At 45.1% G+C, this 22,350-nt stretch overlaps 2 protein-coding genes across 38 annotated transcripts in view; both read left to right on the top strand.

Moving 5' to 3' along the window:
• Positions 1-2,227: 2,227 nt before the first annotated feature.
• Positions 2,228-4,486, top strand: LOC135972529 (uncharacterized). Its single transcript, XM_065550774.1, has 2 exons — positions 2,228-2,922; positions 3,917-4,486. The coding sequence occupies exons 1-2, from the start codon at positions 2,346-2,348 to the stop codon at positions 4,390-4,392; spliced, it is 1,053 nt and encodes a 350-aa protein (XP_065406846.1). The 5' UTR covers positions 2,228-2,345; the 3' UTR covers positions 4,393-4,486.
• An 11,760-nt stretch (positions 4,487-16,246) lies between these two features.
• FOXP1 (forkhead box P1) overlaps positions 16,247-22,350 on the top strand; it is a 505,685-nt gene continuing 499,581 nt past the window's right edge. For 17 of the 37 annotated variants that reach the window (XR_010589012.1, XM_042849940.2, XM_065550761.1 and 14 more), the window contains exons 1-2: positions 16,371-16,513; positions 17,953-18,049. The gene's annotated coding sequence lies outside the window, so the exon portion shown is untranslated. Of the gene's footprint in view, positions 16,514-17,952; positions 18,050-22,350 lie in introns of all 37 variants that reach the window. The other 20 variants (XM_065550763.1, XM_065550750.1, XM_065550730.1 and 17 more) reach the window with 3 other exon arrangements.

Genomic DNA, 22,350 nt, shown 5'->3' with positions numbered 1-22,350 from the left:
CGCTGCCAGGCTTTGTCATGCAATGATACCAGATTACTTGCTGCAAGCATGGCGCGGTCAAGTGTCTTACCATGGAGGACGGAATAAGGCTGCACTGCCCAGAAACCTTGTGGCAAGGCTTTTGGAGTACCTCCAGGAGAGCGTCATTGAGATGTCCCTGGAGGATTTCCGCTCCATCCCCAGACACGTTAACAGACTTTTCCAGTAGCTGTACTGGCTGCGAATGCATCCCAAGTCCTCAGGGCAAAGTAATCATTAAAAACCCTTGCTTTTAAAACAAGTTTTATATTTTAAAAGGTAAACTCACCTGAGGTCCCTTCCATGGGGTCGTGGTCTTGAATACTGGGTTGGGAGGGTTGGGAGGGTACTTCAGTCAGGCTGAGAAAAAGATCCTGACTGTTGGGGAGAACGGAGTGCTGGGTGCTCTCTGCAAGCTCGTCCTCCTCCTCCTCCTCTTCCCCGTCCGCAGAATCCTCAGGTGTAGCTGATGAGATTATCCCTGCCTCGGAATCCACGGTCAGAGGTGGGGTAGTGGTGGCGGCCCCCCCTAGAACTGCATGCAGCTCGTCGTAGAAGCGGCATGTCCGCGGCTCTGACCCGGAGCGACCCTTTGCCTCCTTTGTTTTTTGATAGGCTTGTCTGAGCTCCTTGACTTTCACGCGGCACTGATCTGAGTCCCTATTGTGGCCTCTCTCCATCATGCCCTTGGAGATTTTTTCAAAAGTTTTGGCATTTCGTCTTTTTGAATGAAAGTTCTGCTAGCACTGAATCCTCTCCCCATATAGCGATCAGATCCAGTACCTCCCGTACGGTCCATGCTGGTGCTCTTTTTCGATTATCGGCCTGCATGGTTACCTGTGCTGATGAGCTATCTGTGCCCAACGTGAAGAGCACAGGTGACCAAACAGGAAATGAAATTCAAATGTTTGCGGGGCTTTTCCTGTCTACCTGGCCAGTGCATCCGAGTTCAGATTGCTGTCCAGAGCGGTCACAATGGTGCACGGTGGGATAGCTCCCGGAGGCCAATACCATCGAATTGCGGCCACGCTAACCCTAATTTGAAATGATAAAATCGATTTTGGCGCTACTCCTCTCGTCGGGGTGGAGTACAGAAATCGATGTAAAGAGCCCTTTATTTCGAATTAAATGGCTTCGTTGTGTGGACGGGTGCAGGGTTAATTCGATTTAACGCTGCTAAATCCGAATTAAAGTCGTAGTGTAGACCAGGCCTTTAAAACAAATGGAAAGGGAGTGTATGGGGAGTTGGGTGAGACGAATGGCTGAGAGGTGGAGGGTTTGTGTGGAGCTGTGACTTTTGGTTATGTGGACCAGTTTCTTTTGTGCAGAGAAAATGCCATTGCTTTGCTACAGCTCCTCTGGCTTGTCTTCATCGGCGTGTGTTTATAATTATCTATCAAGATGCCTCAAGGCTGGGAAAGGTGATGCTGATATGTTGAAATCAAATTAATTTATCATTTTGCAAGCTAAGAAACAAATTTACTGAATCTATTTAATCTGAAACTTCTCCCCAGTTGCATTACATTTTCTGTCATCATCTGCACAACTTTGGCTTAAATCTGACAATTTCCCACCAAAATGTTCAGTAGGTTGCCAGGGTCCCTGGTCATGTGAAGTTATCCATTTAGAAGGAGGACACAAGATTATCCTACTTAGGTCTTTTGGACAGTCGGATATCAGCCTGCAAATGCTGGCAATGGGCCAATAAGGAAGTTGCATATCACAATTCATACTGGCAGCACAGAAAAGAAGATTACTAACAGGGGAGGCTGCTCTTTTGAAAAGAGGCTTTAAATGATTTTTCAAGCACCACCACACTATTACGGTTTTTACATTAAAAAATAATTAATTACATGTAATTCAGATTCCCCCCCCCTTCCATTAGTATCATCTTTGCTACGCTTTTTGTCTTGTTTCTGTCCATTCACTTTGGCCTGGTCTACACTAGGCGTTTATGTCGAAGTTAGCGCCGTTAAATCGAATTAACCCTGCACCCGTCCACACTGCGATGCTATTTAGTTCGACATAGAGGTCTCTTTAATTCGACTTCTGTACTCCTCCCCGACGAGGGGAGTAGCGCTAAATTCGACATGGCCATGTCGAATTAGGCTAGGTGTGGATGGAAATCGACGCTAATAGCTCCGGGAGCTATCCCACAGTGCACCACTCTGTTGACGCTCTGGACAGCAGTGCGAGCTCGGATGCTCTGACCAGCCACACAGGAAAAGCCCCGGGAAAATTTGAATTTGAATTCCTTTTCCTGTCTGGCCAGTTTGAATCTCATTTCCTGTCTGGACATCGTGGCGAGCACAGCAGCACTGGCAACGATGCAGAGCTCTCCAGCAGTGATGGCCATGCAGTCTGTGAATAGAAAGAGAGCCCCAGCATGGACTGATCGTGAAGTCTTGGATCTCATCGCTGTGTGGGGCGATGAGTCCGTGCTTTCCGAGCTGCGATCCAAAAGAAGGAATGCAAAGATCTACGAGAAGATCTCTAAAGACATGGCAGAGAGAGGATACAGCCGGGATGCAACGCAGTGCCGCGTGAAAATCAAGGAGCTGAGACAAGGCTACCAGAAGACCAAAGAGGCAAACGGACGCTCCGGATCCCATCCCCAGACATCCCGTTTCTACGAGGCACTGCATTCCATCCTCGGTGCTGCCGCCACCACTACCCCACCAGTGACCGTGGACTCTGAGGATGGGATACTGTCCACGGCCGGTTCCTCAGACATGTTAGGGGACGGGGAAGATGAGGAAGGAGATGAGGAGGGCGAGGCAGTTGGCAGCTCTCACAACGCTGATTTCCCCGACAGCCAGGATCTCTTCATCACCCTTACAGAGATCCCCTACGAAGCGTCCCCAGCCATTACCCCGGACACAGAATCTGGTGAAGGATCAGCCAGTAAGTGTTGTAAACATCTAAACATTTATTTTTAACAAAACAGGAATATTAACAATTAAAAGAATGGGTTGTTCATGATTAGTGTGCCCTAGGCGCTTAACGGTTTAGTAAGGGGCAGTGCAAGTTTTGAAAAGAAATCTAGCAATGTCCGGTTTTCAGTGATTGTCCTGCACAAGCCGCTCTACTGTGTATTCCCTGCTACTGCAGCTACAGTAAAATGCGGTCTATATGTGCGGGGATAGAGCAGTAATCCTCCTGGGACATCTCGATGAAGCTCTCCTGGAGGTAACTTGAAAGCCGTTGCATGAGGTTCTTGGGGAGAGCGGCCTTATTGGGTCCTCCGAAGTACGACACGTTGCCGCGCCACGAGATTATCAGGTACTCGGGGATCATTGCTCTGCACAGCAGGGCGGCATACGGCCCTGGTCTTTGGAGGCTTTCCCGGAGCATTCTCTCTTTGTCGCTCTCGGAGATCCTCATCAGGGTGATGTCGGCCATGGTGACCTGCTTTTAATTAGGTAGGGGAATGTTAGTGTTGGGACTGCTTTCCCGTTCCTTTACAGAACTGTCACCGCTGGTTTGCAGCCACGCGGTGGAGGCGGGAGAGGGGCAGCCGAAAGGGATCATTCCCGGGGACAGCCGCGAGGGGGTGGGACAGGAGCAGAGTTCCCGCTTGCCGGATTGCTGGCAGCAGGGACTGACATTGATTTAAATGTGAAATGAGGCCAGTGGTAATATAAAAGTTTTAAACTGCCACAAGTGTACGGCTTACCATGTCTGCCTGCAACAGAAATTCCGTTGTGCTGCCTCGCTTCTCAAATGTGCTGTTCAAGACCCCAGGCACAGAATGCGAAGGCCGAGAATTCGACCTTGTGCTGAGTGCGCATGTGAAAGGTGCTGTGCATGGTCTTGTTCACAGAGAAAGACTATGTTCTTTGTTCACAACTACATTTATCTTTCAGAGGAATTCACTCCCTTTTTCCCATTTCCACAGCCCCGTCTGCGACTGTCTCACAACCTAGCCTGGAATCACACTCCCAGAGGCTAGCGCGGATTAGGCGTAGGAAGAAGAGGACACGGGAGGACATGTTCTCTGAGCTTATGGCCTCTTCCCAAGCCCAGGCAGCACAGCAGACCCAGTGGCGGGAGAACTTGACCCGAATGCACCAAGCCAACATGGATCGGGAGGAGAGGTGGCGGCAGGAAGACCAGCAGGCGACTCAAACGCTGCTTGGACTACTGAGGGAGCAAACGGACACGCTCCGGCGCCTTGTGGATGTTCTGCAGGAACGGAGGCAGGAGGACAGAGCCCCGCTGCAGTCCATCTCTAACCGCCCTCCCCCGCCACCAAGTCCCATACCCACCTCACCCAAAGTGCAAAGAAGGAGAGGCGGCAGAGTCCCTGCTAACTCTCACTCCACCCCTGCAGAGAGCTCTAGTAGCAGAAGGCTCTCATTTCCCAAAATTTGAAAAGTTCTTTCCTTCCCGCCTGACACAAGCCCACGTCCAAGTTTCACCTCCCAATGCCATGTGTAGTTGATAATAAAAAATTCGTTTCTGTTAACTACTGTTTCAATCATGTTCTTTTGGAGGAGGAGGGGAAAGGGGGTTGGAAATTGGACAGGACAGTCTCCTTTGGCAGGGTACATAGTCGGGGGCAGGCACAGCAGCAGGGCACATACACAGTGCAGTGATGCAGTGACTAGTTGCCCCGGTTAGTCTGGGAGGTTGTTTTGATGTAATGTTGGGGGGGGTGGGTTGCTCTGTGACTTTGTGGCGGGGGAGGGCAGTTACAGATCTTAAGCGCCGGTCCTTAGACAGGATCACAGAGCCACACAGCATGGGATCTGTAACCGTCCTCCCCCTGCCACAAAGTCAAATAGACCTCCCATACACACAGTCCCGATCAGGAGGGGTGACAGGCTCCGTTGAAACAAGCATCCCACCGCAGCGGAGCCTGTCAATCCTTGAGTTTAGAAGCTGCATTCGCATCACAACACTAGACCCGCCCCGCACCACAGTCTGCGTCCCAGTTTTAAAAAATTCCCGCTAAAACAGTATTAAAGAAAACGGTGTGCTTTAACAAAGTAGAACTATTTTTATTTCGACACGTGTGTTGGAGGGGGGGTGAAGGGGGTATGTAACTGGATAGGATAGTCAACATTACCTGGGTAAAGAAACGGGGGCAGGTTTAGCTTCTCAGTACACAAACTATAAAATCACAGGTTACCCTGCTCACTCAGGAACTTTGCTTTCAAAGCCTCCCGGATGCACAGCGCTTCCCGCTGGTCTCTTCTAATCGCCCGGCTGTCTGGCTGTGAGTAATCACCAGCCAGGCTATTTTCCTCAACCTCCCACCCCGCCATAAAGGTCTCCCCCTTGCTCTCACAGAGATTGTGGAGCACACAGCAAGCTGCTATAACAATGGGGATATTGGTTTCGCTGAGATCACAGCGAGTCAGTAAGCTTCTCCATCTCCCCTTGAGACGGCCAAAAGCACACTCCACCACCATTCTGCACTTGCTCAGCCGGTAGTTGAAGAGTTCTTTTTCAGTGTCCAGGGCGCCAGTATAGGGCTTCATGAGCCAGGGCATTAGCGGGTAGGCTGGGTCCCCGAGGATGACTATAGGCATCTCCACATCCCCAACAGTTATTTTGTGGTCCGGGAAGTAAATACCTTGTTGCAGCCGTCTAAACAGACCAGAGTTCCTGAAAACACGAGCGTCATGAACCTTGCCCGGCCATCCCACGTAGATGTTGGTAAAACGTCCCCTGTGGTCCACCAGTGCTTGCAGCACCATGGAAAAGTATCCCTTTCGGTTAATGTACTGGGTGGCCTGGTGGTCCGGTGCCAGGATAGGGATGTGAGTTCCATCTATGGCCCCACCGCAGTTTGGGAATCCCATCGCTGCGAAGCCATCTATGATCGCCTCCACGTTTCCCAGGGTCACTACCTTTGGCAGCAGTACATCAACGATTGCCTTCGCTACTTGCATCACAACAACCCCCACGGTAGATTTGCCCACCCCAAACTGGTTCGCGACTGACCGGTAGCTGTCTGGCGTTGCAAGCTTCCACAGGGCTATGGCCACTCGCTTCTGTACACTCAGTGCAGCTCGCAACCGGGTGTCACTGCGCTTCAGGGCAGGGGACAGCAACTCACAAAGTTCCAGGAAAGTTCCCTTCCGCATGCGAAAGTTTCGCAGCCACTGGGATTCATCCCAGACCTGCAGCACTATGCGGTCCCACCACTCAGTGCTTGTCTCCCGTGCCCAGAATCGCCGTTCCACGGCATCAACATGACCCATTGCCACTGTGATGTCCTCGGCGCTGGGTCGCCTGCTTTCTGACAGGTCTGTGCTACTCTCAGACTTCAGGACATCACCGCGGTGCCGTAGCCTCCTTGCCTGACTTTTCTGCATCTGCCTCAGGGAAACCTTTATGATAAGCTGCGAGACGTTGAGAGCGGCCACAACTGCAGCGATGGTCGCAGCGGGCTCCATGCTCGGAGTACAGTGGCGTCCGCGCTGTCAATGACTGGAAAAGCGCGCGAACTGTTTTCCCGCCGGCGCTTTCAGGGAGGGAGGGCGGGAGTGATGGACGGATGACGACAGTTTCCCAAAAGCACCCTCGACTCATTTTGTTACCCAGAAGGCATTGCCGGCTACACCCAGAATTCCAATGGGCAGAGGGGACTGCGGGAACTGTGGGATAGCTGACCACAGTGCACCGCTTCGAATGTCGACGCTATCACCGTTAGTGTGGACGCACAAAGTCGAATTACTGTCCTTAGTGTGGACACACACGTTCGACTTTGCAATATCGATTACAAAAATTCGATGCAAGTAAAATCGAACTACTCTCGTAGTGTAGACAAGGCCTTTGACTAGCTGAATGGCAACAGACATAATTTGCAATGCTAACGTCAGATATAGGTCAAAATGGACAAGGAGAGCACAGTCCAGGGTTCCACGATGCTAGAACAACCAATGTTGTGCAGGGATGGCAGCATAGTGGGGTTTAACCTGTTCACTGCCAGAGGGTTAGAACCACCAGGAACATGATTTGCTTCTCTCTCTTCTCACTTCTCCCCCATCCCTCTTATTCCTGGCAGTTATTCACCAATAACCAATATATGTTGCTCCAATGGAGACACAGGGGTTGCTGTTTTCACGGACATGTAACTGCAGTGGAAACCTTAATGGCTGATGCAGGACCATAGGGTTAAAAATAATGCAAGACTTTAGACCCAATAATATCACAGGGTGCTGTGCAAGTTTGAGATCAACAAGGACAAAAAAATGTATCCTCTGTGGAAAAAAGGCAGATACCATCTTTAAATTACCATGTTGCCATCACAATTAAGCTTATGGGAAGTGTAGTTAATTAAGAGAATGGCAGGGTGGATTGTGAAGAGGCCATCAAATTTAATTTGTACCTGTGATCTAATCAGAATTTGAAACTCCACTAGGTATCCAGAGGTAGTTCATTGCGTGTCGCAGGATAATGGCTTTGCACTGCCCTATAAATGCCACAGTAATGCAAGATATTTGTTTTAATCTTTGTCCAGTTGTAATATTCACTTCCAAAAAGGAGACGAGAGACTAATGTAATGTTTAATAAGTATTCAAGGGTCAAGTCTGCAATAGTCCTGCCACTCTTAGTGTCTGGATGGGCACTCATTTCAGTTAGTCTGCGCTGGTGCCTCAATACATCTAGGGCTGATCCTAAGGTAACTGAAGTCAAGAGCAAGACCCCTGTTGACTTCAATGGGCTTTGGATCAGGCCCTCTCTTTACACTGTGCATATCCAGGGACTTAACACAGATGTTACCATTGTCATCCCCATACTAACATTTACATAATCTCTCTTGCATGGTCTTTACCATGCTGGTAACGTGATACCTGTCTTCACTGCTGGGATTGTAAGGACCCCCTCTGGACCAGCGTGGTACACAGAAAAGTCTGAGGAGAGATGGAGTAGTGTTTGAATAGCTGACTCTAGGCCAAAAGCAGTACTACTCCTTGGAAGCTTCCTTAGCTTAAGGAAGTTGCGATTTAAGTTTACTTCCTCAGGATAGACACTGAGAAGTATTAAAGGAGTCATAGAACATAAGAATGGCCATACTGGGTCAGACCAAAGGTCCATCTAGCCCAGTATCCTGTCTACTGACAGTGGCCAATGCCAGGTGCCCCAGAGGGAGTGAACCTAACAGGTAATGATCAAGTGATCTCTCTCCTGCCATCCATCTCCACCCTCTGACAAACAGAGGCGAGGGTCACCATTCCTTACCCATCCTGGCTAATAGCCATTAATGGACTTAACCTCCATGAATTTATCCAGTTCTCTTTTAAACGCTGTTATAGTCCTAGCCTTCACAACCTCCTCAGGCAAGGAGTTCCACAAGTTGATTGTGTGCTGTGTGAAGAAGAGTCATATTAAAGCATAAGTTCTAGTTAAGGTGAAAAGGAAGACAGAAAAGAGCAGAGGGATGAGAATTTAACCTTAGAGGACTCTTTACAGACAGGATGTTTGTTGAAGAAGTGGTGCTGTCATCAGAGACAGAAAATCAATTCAATAAGTAGGCGTGGAACCACAAGAATGGAGAACCAGAGAAAAATGCACGGCTATAGACCTGGTGTAGAAAGATACAGTGGCCCATAGTCTCCAAGGGTAAAATCTTGGTCCATGGAAGTCTATAGCAAAACTTCCGTTGGCTTCCAGTGCGGCCAGGATTTCATCTTAAACCAGCATTAAGCTAACCTATGCCAGAAGACGACTGTTGCAAAAAATCTACATTAATGCAACACCACGATTTAGGATTTAACCATAAGAAAGTCAGGAACTGAAGTTAATCTCATTGCAAAGTGAACTTGGCCACATTACTAAATATTTATGATTTGGAAGCGTTTAATATTGCAATGAGAAACTGAAAGTTTTTATGTTAACAAAAGCTGTATTTAATACAATTCCTTCATACTTTTAAAAAAGAAAAAAGGGTGGTGGGGGTTTAACTCTTTCACTCCTATCCACAGCACCATGCAGTCACATAACTCCATAAATTTTAAACTAGATACTGTATTTCAGGAGTTACAATGCTCTCCTCTTCCCCTACCCCACTAGGACAAGTTAAAAATGACTGAAATGATTTGGTCCCATTTTCCAGAAGAATTCACCTTTTAAAGATAATTTTTTTAGTAAGGTACAAACCTGTGAAATGGGCTCAAATGGAATTTAACATGCAGCTATTCTGTTTTGCTATTGAAAAAGCTATAATAAACAAGGTTAATAAATATACATAAAATAATTTTAGGCTAGGTGGATGGCAGTCTGTCACAGAGTAACAGGTAGCCAGTCTCATAACCTTTGTACTCCCGCCGATGAACTCCTGGCCTAGCTTTGAACAAAATCAGGCTTTAAGGTCTGAAAACCCAATGGTGAAATTATTAATAAGCTAAAGAAGAGGTGACAGATGTTCTGCTGCAGCAAAATAATCATGGGAGACTGCTGGTGGCCTCCTATGCTTCCAAGCAAAGGGACCCTCAAGGATAGAAGACCTGAATAGCACCTTTAGCAGGGGGAATACCATCTGCACCAGCATTTGTCCTCTTGACCTTCAACCAGCTGCAAGAGATGGACCTTACGCTGCCCTCTAGGAGACTGAACCTCACATGGACTATAACTGGAGGGAAATAATAAACACAGTATATTATCACTGTCAAGGCTTGTGTTGCATTATTTGTTTCAACAGCTGTGCTTCCATAATATGAATAATTATTGTTCCTTCACTTACATATATGCTTTTGTGCTATTCCTCTGGCCCAGAAGTATGATGATTATGGGTACCTGACATTCCCTACGGAGTGCTGAACTTTAACACGCTTGGCCATGACGTAGCATGGTCAACTATGGTGGGAAGAAACAGGACTTCGGATATGACATGGTTGATAGGAGATTCATTTATTTTTAATGCGAGGACAATGACTGCTTTATGAGAGGAACTGCACACAAATGTTCATGGGGTTATCAAGGAGGAACTGACCTGGGTGTGCCATAGCTTGTAGAATATAACAGTATGTCTTTGGACACAAAGGCCTTCCCTTCCTTTGAACATATACCCTAGTCTCAAACAGAGCAAGAAGTTGGAGATCCTGAAAAATGGGTCTGAGAAACTGCTGGGATGAACTCCCGTGAGGGGAGAATAAAAACCTTAACTTTTTTTTTAAGTTTGTATTTGGCCTACTACTTGTAAAAAAATGTGTTGATAATGGTTTTCTTGTAGTCTGTCTTTCTCCCTGAAATCTTTCCCTTTTCATGCCTAAAACAATCCCTTGCTCCCTGCAATATTTATTTCCTATCCTATATTTGTCTTCTCTCCATCCCAGTTTGCTCAATAAAATAAGATGGCTCATATTAGCATTTTACACATGTTCAATACTGCAAGAGGACCTGACTTGTGGTTTTCCAAATGAATTGGTCATAGAGGTACTATAAGATTGGATGTCTTGTGGTGTTTGCCACTCCATGTACAGTACATCATATACTTATATTCAGGAAGCAATAGGAATTGAGACTGATATTAATTCCAATGAATATGCATTGAAAAACCTCCACCAAAATGGGACAGATTAATACTCTGACCCAAATACAATAGCTATTCCTCCCCTTTCTTTGCCCGTAAGGAAAAGAAAATACCTATTGTTTGGAACCCAGAACAACTGAAAGTGTGCAAGTTATCTAAGGCCACTTTTTGTAAGACTTTAAGTGAATGGAGTAATGGAATATCAGCGTGAGCAAGGGTATGAGAATCTAGCCCTTACAATCTGCTAGGATGCCCTTAGGACTCCAGGGCTAAATTCCATTCTCACTCATACTGATGCAACACTGACTTCAGTGGAGTTACTCCGGATTTACATCAATATAATGGAGAATAGAATTTAGGCTACTGTATGTACCTGCCTAACTGCACTTCGATGATGAAGCTGTAAATGAAAACTGGCCTCCACCATGGTTTCCCTTGTAAACACCAACTAACGGAAGAACAGAGAGACAATTTGTGTTCCTCACGACTCATCTCTTCTCTCCATTCAGCTAGCAGTCCCTTATATGGCAGGGAGAGTGCAGGGGGCTAATATTCAGCTGTGGTTAGTATATGCTGGTTAATTGGAGCCTGATTGTGCCAGGTGCTAAGCATTTCCCATTAACTTTGTTGTGAAGTGGGGCTGCTCCACAGCTTTCAGGATCAGGCCTTCAATGCAGACAAGGGGCTAGACTTTTAAAAGTGCTCAGCTCCCACTGAGAACAATGGGCTAGACAGAATCTGAGAACAAGGGCAGATGCTGGGTCCTATGCGCTTCTGAAAAAAGTGGCCCAGAATTTTTAAGTACACGTTAGTTTTATGTCACCAGCTTTCTTGTGAGGGAAGGACATAAACCACAATTGAATTTTTAAAACAATCTTGCTTTGGCTACAACTCTCATTGGGGATAACTATATTTTCTTGTTCCCACCCCAACCTGCTTCCCCATATTAAAATGAATATTGCCGCCATTGAAGTCAATGGGGATGTTGCCAATGGCTTCACTTGGGGCAAGATCAGGCCCTTAGTGTAGGTCTTTATGCCTTTGTAAAACTTATCACCACTTGGATCACAAAGCTGAGCCTTCACATCCCAGAAATTAGCGGGGCCAAATGTTTGGCCTTATTTACCTTCTCTCATAAAAACAGTCTGACAGGCAAGATTGCATCTTCTGTCTTTTGAACAGTGTCTATTGTCATAAGGATCTGACTTTCTTCACATTCGCTTGTTTTATACTTAGACTTGGAGTGATTGCCAACATCAAACTTACTTTGCAGCAGAAATCTTCTTGTAAATTAATGGATGTGATTACTCATGGGTTCTCTGCTCTAATTATGCCTCCTTAGAATGGTGGCATGATTGATTTAAACAACCACAAAATATAAAACAAGCTGCAAAACCAACACATTTCATTTGTCAATGTGCCTTTTTTTTTTTTTGAGGTCCCATATTGCATTTCTTTTCATACTCTATAGATAGAGACAATAATATCATGGTGTCCATTTGTGCTTTGTGTCTAAGTAAGAAGCAGGGAAGCCCTAACTTGTTTCCAGTTCATTTCTCATTGTGTACAACAATGCCTTGTTGAGGTATTCTGTATATCCTCATAAACCAGTGACTAAAATGGAAAGGATTTGAAGAGGCATTGCTCATGGGATGCTGGAGGTGTGGCACTAGAGCAGCTTGGAAAACATTCTGACTTTAAAACAGTAACACCTATAATTACAGAGGCGTCATCACCTCCATAATTTTTTTCTTTTTTACTAACAAGCTGTAGTCATAGCGTGTGTACACCCTTACCAAAATCTGCCAAGCATTTGCTCCTGGGATAATCATGGTGGTGGTGGGAATATCAAGCATCTCTTTCTCCAGGCACTTGTAAAACAATACAGCAGTAAACAATTCAAGTGCAATTAGCAGCTTGCCTTGGTGGAGGGGGAGGGAGAAGTCCCACTGCTCTTATTGTCTATGGAATTAATCACGTTTTATAGAGTTAATATACTGATTTAAATTTGCATAGTTAAAAACAAGAGCCAAGAAGTTTACAATAAACAAAGTTTATTCTGGGTTTAAATGTATAACAAATACCTCTAAAGCACTTCAGTAAGAGAAAAAATAGCTTCTATTTATGTGCAGGCTATGGTCTAAGAATTGCACTATATATTTTCTCCTGCTGTAATTTCCTATCAGAAAACAATGAAGTAAAATGGAAAAATGGTGGAAAAAGACCCTAATTATATTACAAAAATGTAACCTGCCTTTTCCAATCACACACATCTATAATATATTCCACTGTACGTCAAGTGGGTGGGGTAGATTGTGAAGGCTAGTATTTTGTTGCTGCTTTTTGATAATTGAGTCTATTTAGTAATACAATGACATAATGAAATTATGTACTTACTCTCTTTGAAGATTACTCTTAAAGTACAGCTAAACCATCTTTGTCTTTGCAAATATTTATTTGCGATGATTTTCCTCTTAATTATTTAAAATATAATGAATTAGGCATAAGTACTTTGCCATTAGTGTAATTTAAAGTGTAATTGCACATCAGAAGCATCTTCGAAATATGCTTCTACAGTATTTACTTTTTCTGCCAAAAGGTGGCGTTCTACTACCATGCCCTTTCTTTTGTGTGAAAATCTTCCTGCTTTAATTTGCCAAGAAGAAACTTCCACTTGATTACTGATCAAGAAATTAAAATGTGCTCTATATGAATGCAACGTGACAGTGTTGAAAATGAACAATATGTTAAGAAGCAGTTAAGTTCCCCACTAACATATAGTAAATGGACATGCAGTTCTTCACCACTTCAGCTGACTAGACACTGAAATATACAAAATCAGAGAGAGCAACATTTAGTGAGAGCCTTGTTTCAAACCTGCTGAGTGCAATTACCAAAAAGCAAAGAAATGGACAAAATGAGATTATTAACAGTTTCCACTTAGTTGAAAGAAAATAATTTCTGCTAACTGGGTATGTTGCTCAATAATTCCTAGAATCAAATTGCCATCTAAATTGTTCTTTACAGAATGCTGCAGAATTGCTGTCACACTATTATGTTTCTGGGTCCTCAGCACCTCTGAAAATGAGGCCACTGATTTAGATACCTAAATATAAATGTAGGAGCCTAGCTTTAAGCACCTTCTTTTATAAATCTGGCCATTAACTTTATTTCTGAAACGGTGTGATGCTTCAACACATCACTTATTGTAGCTACTCACAGGGTAAGCTGAACATTTTAGAGTGGAAGAGTAAAATGTTCATCTTCAGTCTACACAACTGATCTCTGTTGGGCATTCTGTATGCAGCCCTCTCAAACATCAGACACTAATTGGCATTCTTCATACAGAATAAGTATAAGAGAGATTGTGTAGGGGGGTTAGCAGGAAAAATTCTACATTTATAATTTTAACTAGTGGGATTGTTAACACCACCCAATGAGTAGGGCCTGTCAGTTCCTCCATTTGTCACTTAGGGCGAAATCCTGGCCCTGTTGAAGTCCCTGGCAAAACTGCCATTGATTTCAATGGGACCAGCATTTCATGCTTGGAGTTTGTTGATCTCTTGTACACTTTGCAGTGTCATATGCTAGGTCAGACACACAACAGTTGGTTGTATAGGAGTAACTATCACTGAACTGAACAGCAGTAGTCCTCAGAGTCCAACTAAACTCCACAAAGAAAATGCCACTCAGATAGAGAATAAATATGGCAAAATTACAGTTCTATGTTTTAACTCTCTTCATTCATGCCAGTGTGGTTCATACCATATAAGCGAAATGGTACTTGGGCATAACACTATTAGGTATTAGTAATACTGTCTTTAACACTTGGAACAATTGACTGAGTTAAAAAATTTCAGCTTTTTTTTTTTAACTTAATACATTTTTACCATGAAGCTGCTGAAGTGATGAGTTTTATTATTATCGGTTGGATGGACACTGAGGATCCAATCCCGCAGTCCTTCCTCAGTCAAAACACCTACTGAGATCAATGGGAATTTTGTTCTAAACATGGAATGCAGGCTGAGGCAAGATCCTGTAAGGTCTCAAGTCATGCAGCAATAGGGAGTATGGGCATCTCATTTAACACTTTTTAGGAGTGGGCCTTTGGTTTACTAATCACCTACTTTCCTCTGTAAAATAGGAACATATTTATTGTTTATTTTATACATATTATTGATTAACAATAGAGCTGTGCAAGTGGGTCTTTATAGTAAGCACTGTAGAGAAGGAGTGCTTAGAACCTATAAGACTGGTGTGTGTGTGTGTCAGGAATTCTGGATTCTATTTCCGGTTTTACTACTGACTTGTTGTGTGATTTTAGGCTGTTAATGTAGCCTCTCTGTGCCTCGCATACCTATCTATAAAACAAGGTAATTTCCCCCCCCACCTTACAGGGATGTTGGGAGGCTTAATTATATTTTGCAAAGTGCTTTGTGAGCCTCCTAAAAGGCCCTGAATTCTAATTGATAGTGCAAAATTATTACTTTTCAAACTGGTTATAAATTTGATTTTTTTAAAGAAAGGCCTCGATCATGTTATGGGTTAATATTAAATAAAAGTGTTTAAAAAACACAGAGGTTTGTGAGCAGCAAAACTGCAACCTAACTGTTCCAAACTGGATTAATGAAAGAAATGCCAACATACTATGAACTAGTCACTTACTGCTATGGCTTGGTGATATGAATCTTCAGTGGTACCCATCCTATTCCCCCATCCCCTTTTATTTTTCCTTTTTTTTAAGGAGGGGAGTTAATTTAGTGCTAAGACTTTAGAAATAAAGCAGCATTTATTCAGCATCCCTTGCCTCCTTTATTGGATTTCTCTCAGGCGATTTAACTTCAAGCCTGGTTGCAACACACTAACAAATCTCATCACTTTTTTTTTTTTCCCCTGAGCACTGGATGTAAACTACCCTCACTTTCCTCCTGACCGGTATCTCTGCAACAGCAGGTAACTTGTGTTAAACAACGCATCGCCCCAGACTCTGAGCCTGTTCCTAGAAGGAGCAGCGAAGGGGGAGGGAAACAAACAAGCGACTCGCGATTTTAAGGCACTTTCTCCCAGCGGCGCCTGGCCCGGACTCACCCCAGCCCCAGCGCGCGTGTAACCTAGCTCCGTGCCCTTTGTAAGGAGAGACTCGCTCGCGGTACACGCCCGTTTCCTTGCACACTGGGGTTTGTCCTTCGGCTGAACTTTCACCTCCCGAACTCGCCTGCTTTCATTGGATCAAGTGCCGAAAAAAACGAGAGGGGAGAAGCCTCTCGCTTCGGCGCTGCCTCCGAAGCGCTCGCACTTTCTGCCTGGCGCTCGCTCCAGATCTCTCCCGCACCCCGACCCATCTCCCCCTCGCTCTCGCCTCTGGACGGGAACAAGCCCCAGCCAACAGTTTGCTCGCCCCGCTCGCTAGCCCCCCACCCGCGTCCCCCTTTGCCCCAGCTCGGTTGTGTCCCCGTCTCCCCCTTTAGCCGATTGGCACCACCGCAGCCCTTGTGCCCCGGGTCTCCCCCCTCGCGCCTGGCTGGGCTGCGCTGCGCCCCCCGGCTCCTCTGCCTCTTTTGCAACTGCGAGCTGTGTGTGTGTGTTTTTCTTTGCACCGAGCCTTGTTGTTTACCCAGCAGGTGGATGTGACGTCAGAGACTCATAACAGCAAAAAATAACAACATCTCCCTCCGCGGGGGTGTTATTTCTCTCCTCCCCCCCCCAGCTTTACCTCCTTCTTCCTCCCTCTCGCCAAACTCCAGAGTGGCCGCGCAAGGCGCCTGGAGCCGAGCCGGGAGCGGCGGGGGCTGGGAGCGGGGCTGGCCCTGCCAGGCGCTGGGCTCCCCTGGAAGCTAGTCCCGAGCGGAGGGCTCTATTGTTATTTATTGTGCGGCTGTTGCACGCTGTGCCTGCTGCCCAGGCTCGGCGCATGGGGCTTGCCCGGCTAGAGTACAGGGAGGGACGGGCAGGCAGACTCACCCGCGCTGGGGGAGCCCGTAGTGGGCACCGACAGGCCGTCTCCAGCGGGTGAGTTTGGCTTTTCGGCTTTTCCCCTCCACTTTTCAGGCGCCTTCTTGTTTGTTTCACTTTTCTTCCCCCCCCTCCTCCAGCCCCCTAACTCCTTCCATCCCCCCCCATGCCGAGCCTCCACGTGCCCCCCTCCCCCTGGCTGCTGGCGGGGGATGCGCGCTGGCCGCCGGTCTGTTTGCATAAATCAGAGCCGATGCAATGGGAGAGGCGGCGGCTCCTTCACCTCTGGGGCTGGCCGCTGGCCACTGCCGCCGGAGCAGCCCCACCAGCCACCCCCAGCGCAGCGCCCCGCTGCGGGAGCGCGGCGAGCCGGGACGGGGAGCTGCTGCCGGGGGGGGAGGACACGCCGTTCCCCTGGCGCTGAAGGGAGCGAGAGGGGGGGGAACCAACTCCTCCCCCCCCTTCTGCTCTCACTTTGGAAACTTTTTATCCATCTTCTGCCCCCTCCCCGTGAACTTCAGCGCACGGGCCCTGGGCGCACCCGCCCCTCCGCGCACGCAGGGGCTGGGCTCGCCTGCCGCTCGCGCGGGTGTCACGCCGCGGTGCGCTCCCGCGGAGTGGCGCCCCGGGGAGGAGCGCGCGGGCTCCCCCGGGGACCCTCCAGACGTGGGGCGGAGGGAAGGGTGGGAAGGTCCCGCTCAGTTACACCCCCGCCCCGAGCCCAGCCCACGCGCACGCAGGGGGCCGGCCGCGCCGCTGAGCGTCCCCAGGCTTGGGCTCGGCGCTTTCCCGGGAGCCGGGGCTGCCGCAAGGCGGCGGGCGCGATCCCTGCCCCGCGGGGGTTGCGCGCGCGGAGCTGGGGGCTCTGGCTGGAGGGGCGCACACGCGGCGCGGTTGCAGGCAGCGTGCGGAGAAGTTGCGGCCAGTGACTGTCCTCTTTCCCCCAGCGCAACGGGGACCTTGATTTCCCTCACTCCCCCCGCCTTGCTGCCACTGCTGGAGCAAGTCCTGCCTCCCGCCCCTCCACATCCAGTACCACCTGTTGTCGCTTCCAGAGCACTCAGCCCAGATGCCTCTGCGCCCGGCGTTCCCGGGCACCCCCGCCAGTGTAACACACACACACACCGAGCCCAGCACCGCGCATCGTCCCCAGCCTTCGGTGCCTGCTCCGTTGCCAGCCTCCCTCCCTCTCTTCTGAGATGAAGTGTTTGAATAAACATTTGCAACTCCAGACCCAGCCCTGCCACTTGCCCCCTGGTGCAACTCTGCAAGCGCAGATCTCCGCTGAATGGCGATGAGGGGAGATTTTTAGATCCTGTTACTACCACTCAGTCCTGAGATCTATTTCCTGATCCCGTTTCTTGCAAGTGTTTCACGGCTCCTCTTCTTTCTCCCCCTCCCCCTCAACACTGCACATTCCCCCCCCCCTCCTCCCCTTACCAAACCTGCCTTCTGGAGACTTGTTGAAAGAACCCCTGGTTTCTTCTCGACCGTAGAGCCCCAAGTTTTGCCTGCCGGAGCAGCAGCAGCCTTTGCTAAGGAGCTGTGTACTGGCGATCATTCACTCAGAGCCTCTCTCACTGCTATCTCCCGGTAAGTATAGGGAAATCGGCGGAGGCTTTTACATATAAGGATATAAAGGACACCCCCCCCCCCCACACACACACACACTTCCCCACTCCAAAAGCAAACTCCCAAATAAAGAGAAACCAGGGGAACATCTATCATAAAGGGTACAGATTAGTTTACAAAAGCTACAGGCTGAAACGTTTATTTCAGGTCAGTGAAACCGAAGGGGGAAAAGTACATGCTGCAGGATGTATTAAACATGGAGTTGTCTTTTTTAACAAGAAAACATGGGATCAGAATTTAGCTAACAGTGTGTGTGCTGCTATAAAATACAGTGACATGCTTCCTTCCCCCCCCCCCCATATAACTATTAATTATTTCCAACTCATTGTGTTTAAATACCGTTGCTGGGTTGATTACAAAGTGTATTGATTTTTAGCCTGCCTTCATTCTAGGCATTGGTCTTACAATTTGTTGCTTTCAGTGAACCAAAAAAACTCTTAAAATGGCACTTTTTAAAAACAATATGACTGTCAGTGTCAACTCGTCAGACATAATGCTCCCACCAAGCATTTCATTTAACGGCTACAAGTGCTTCTGAATTCTACTTCTGTGGAGAGTTCTGGCTTGATCTCCTATCCTATCAGAAGTTTAGGGTTTCACTTTTAGTAACTGTTCTGTGAATGAGTAATGTGTACAGTATTTGCACAGTGTGTCTGTACAGTAGATGATTCTGAATCCTTGAGTATTGAATAATTATACTCATTTAAAAAAAAAACTTTAAATGACACTTGTTTTAAATTTAGCTTTTTCTGTTATGAATTTGCTTTGGTTATCCGACTTATAAAACATCAGTATAACTAATTACATTCTCTTAACTAGGCAGATAATTACTTGTAAGTATGTCTTTCAAGAAATGTACTTCTCATACTCCTTAAGGTAGTAGTTGTCTTTGGTTTCATTTTATTGGAGGACAGAAATAGATGTTTGAAATACTTAATAGTATTTTACAATTTATCTGATTGAGAAGGCAAATCCTGTGTTCTTCTTCCGTGTTAAGCATGAGAGGTTTTCAAATATTTTGAGTTCTACAATAACAAAGTGGATCTCAAGGAGGAAGTGTACTATGCATCTTTGAACCTAGATTGAGGGGCTCCAGGGAAGGAGGGGAAACTTGAACTTTTGGTTTCAAGTTCTCTGTTCTAAATCCCCCTTCCTGCCCCAAATTTTATTTGAACTATTGCACAATTATATAGAATGAAATGGGGGTGATGGGTGGGGGAGGAATCTCCACTAGTCACCATTCAAAAGGTGTCGGCTAAAATCTCATTGCAAAAAGGTAGTGTAGCTTTAACATCTTGCATTGGCAGCATTCTTTCCCCTTAGTCTTTGGATTAGTCATTGTATGAGAGAGAGGAGAAAAAAAAATCGCTTTTTTGAAAAAAGTAAAGTAAACAGCCTCCAACAAGTGAACCTTGACAACCCAGATTAAGGAAGGCAGTAGAGATCAAACAACTCTGCTGCTGGGCTGTTGTCAGGAGCTGCCTCACTGAAAGCTCTGGACTATTCGATCAGGCAGCAAGGTTATATGTTCACTTACCCAGAAATGGACCATTACAAATGCTGATCTTTGTTCTGAAACCAAAAGATGTTTTTTCTCAAAGTTATTTCTAGTATTTCAATTCAGTGTTTTTCTACCTCTTCAGATTCTGACTTGCAGAACGAGTTAATTAATCAGTCTTTGGGACTGTTGTATTCAGTTTTAAGTTGATTTACAGTTCTCTGCAATTCTAGGTAGCATAAACAAAATAGAAGTTCACTAACATGTTAGCAAAAAATTAAAGTTTTATGAAGTTTATCTCTGAAATTCTAGAATTTCTGAATTGTCAGGAAGCTGTGTGTGTGTGTGTGTGTGTGTGTGAGAGAGAGAGAGAGAGAGAGAGGTGTTCTGATGTGGACTAGAACAATTTTGTTATTTTTTGCCTTATTTTTAGTTTCACTCAGTTCTTGGAATTTAGAAAACAAAAAGGTAGTTTTCTAAATATAGCATCAAACTATGAGATTTCATATTTTGGCCATGTCCTGATTTTTACAAAAATGTGTGTGTCATGTCCCTTTGAGTCTAATTTATATAAACTTAATTACTATACTTTTGTTTAAAGAAAGTAGTACCATAGCGTATTATGGTTTTCTCAAAGTAAAACAACCAAAGTATCAACTCAAATTAGATATTTATATTCCTTTAAACCTTTTGTAGGATTCTGTATTCCAGTGTAAACTCTGCAAATGTTATTCACCACCTAGTTTCTTGCTATAAAATATCCTAAAACAATGGAAATAGAGATTTTCAAATTAAGTAAAAAGCTGCTATATTAATGTATGCAGGAAACAACAAGTGAACATGTATTGCACAATTAAAAAAAAAAAAGCTGTATCATTTAAGTATTTCTTTAATTAGCAGTACAGACACACAATAAGCACTTTATACTTTTTTTTATAAGCCAAGGTTTCATCACCATGCTGCACAACTTATTGCAAAGCCAGTAGTTTTTTATAGCATATACTTTTTATTGTCTAATTAAAGTATGCATGTTAAACATACACATGTATGCTATTAAGCCATTTTGGGTAATATGTAATGTTTAATAGCTATAAATATTTTCTCCTTAAATCAGTTCCACCAGGAATAGTAATAGTAACCAAGCTGGTTTTTATACTGGTAAGAGAAGGAAAAAAAAGAGTTAAGTGAAGAATTGTACATTGAACACTGTCGTGTTGCAAATGTAGTGCAATGCTATTTTATTAGGGAAGATCGCTGTTTCACAGAGCTTAAATTTGAACTAACATTACTATGAGAATACCATAAACATGTAAGCCTCTCAAATCCATTTTGTTTCATGATACTGTAAAAATTAAGGAAAAGGTTAGTAGTAAACAGCAACATTTTTCATGGAATACAGTTAAGTATTTAATATTCTTATGACTATTTATATTGATCGTTTGAATTGGATGACAGTTTCTTCATGAAATATTTTTCTGGTGTGTGTTTATATGTAAAACTGTAAAACATGCATTCATGTAGAATTTGTATTTATAATATGGTTATTTCAGCAAGTCTGTCCAGTTATTTATACTTCAATGGTGCTTTTGTCTTTCTACATTTTCTCAGAGATGCTTTAATAAAATTGAAATAGATCATATGCTGTCAGAAAATAGTATAAATTTTGTTTATGATTCAGTTGGTTTAAGGTACTTATACTAAAGAAGCTCATTTAACCCCAAGACTGAGTAGCATTAAGTGGTGAGAGGGCTCACGAAGAGCTTCTACTGCCCTTTGCTCTTATGATAATCTTAAATTACTACAGTTTAATGGCAACTTCAAGGGACGGAGCTGAAATGTTTTATGCAGCTGGAGAAAACTGCAGCTAGATTTGCACAGGTAGTTGGTTTCCTTTGAACAGGAACTGCATTTGTTTAGGCCTTTTCTTACCTTTCTAAATGCATGTTGTACTGTAGTGTCATGTAAGGGCCTATCAAGTTTGCACAGAAGTAAAAATCCAATAGCAAAACTTTGATCAGACTTCAGTGGGCACAGGATTGGGCACTTATAGAAGCAACTTAGCGAATGGGTGAATACATATTTTGCACATTGTCAATATTTAAATATATATGTGCATTAGATCAGAACCACCCCCCAAAAGAGTCTTTACTGTCTCTCATAATCACTTCCATAAGAGAGATTTTCTTTTTTTGGGGGGGGGGGGGGGGGAAGGAGGGAAATTTTATAAAAACCTGAAGGAAATAATGACTGGTTTCAGTATTAAGGTAGTAACAAAAAAAATAAAAATAAAAATGGAAAAACTACACGTATGGCTTGCACTGTCTGTACTGCAGCTCATTCCATTTATGACTTGGCACTGCAAGTGTCTCAGATGAATAACTTGCTATCTCCCACATGTGTCACAATACTTATTAAATGAGTAGTCAAAGACACTCATTGAATGAGTGGGTCAAATTTGTAGACATTTTGCATTGGACTCTTACAGCATATTTGCAGTAAAGGCAGCTATTCTCATAGACCCTGACCCAGCAAAGCACTCAATCTCAAGCTTGTGCTTAACTTAAGCACTAATGGTCCTATTGACGTCACATGCTTAAAGTTATACACATGCTTAAGAGCTTATTTGGATCCTAGCCATAGTGAAGTTAAATGATTATTTGAATTGTTTTGTTAGCTGAATGCTTTTCATGTGTCTTACTGTGGTAGGAAATTAAACAAGATTGGCTGTCTGTAGAATTGTTTTCTTTTGCCCTAACTAAAGCAC

This window comes from Chrysemys picta, chromosome 7, assembly GCF_011386835.1.
Source record: "Chrysemys picta bellii isolate R12L10 chromosome 7, ASM1138683v2, whole genome shotgun sequence".
NCBI classification, from domain to species: Eukaryota; Metazoa; Chordata; order Testudines; family Emydidae; genus Chrysemys; species Chrysemys picta.
The sequence above is the reverse complement of the archived record's forward strand: the minus strand, read 5'-3'. Positions and strand labels throughout refer to the sequence as shown.

Bases quoted from the DNA above. Each gene is read 5' to 3' on its own strand.
- LOC135972529 (XM_065550774.1), top strand. From the start codon at position 2,346: ATGCAGAGCTCTCCAGCAGTGATGGCCATGCAGTCTGTGAATAGAAAG. The intron at 2,923-3,916 runs GTAAGTGTTGTA...CCATTTCCACAG, and splicing joins ATCTGGTGAAGGATCAGCCA to CCCCGTCTGCGACTGTCTCA.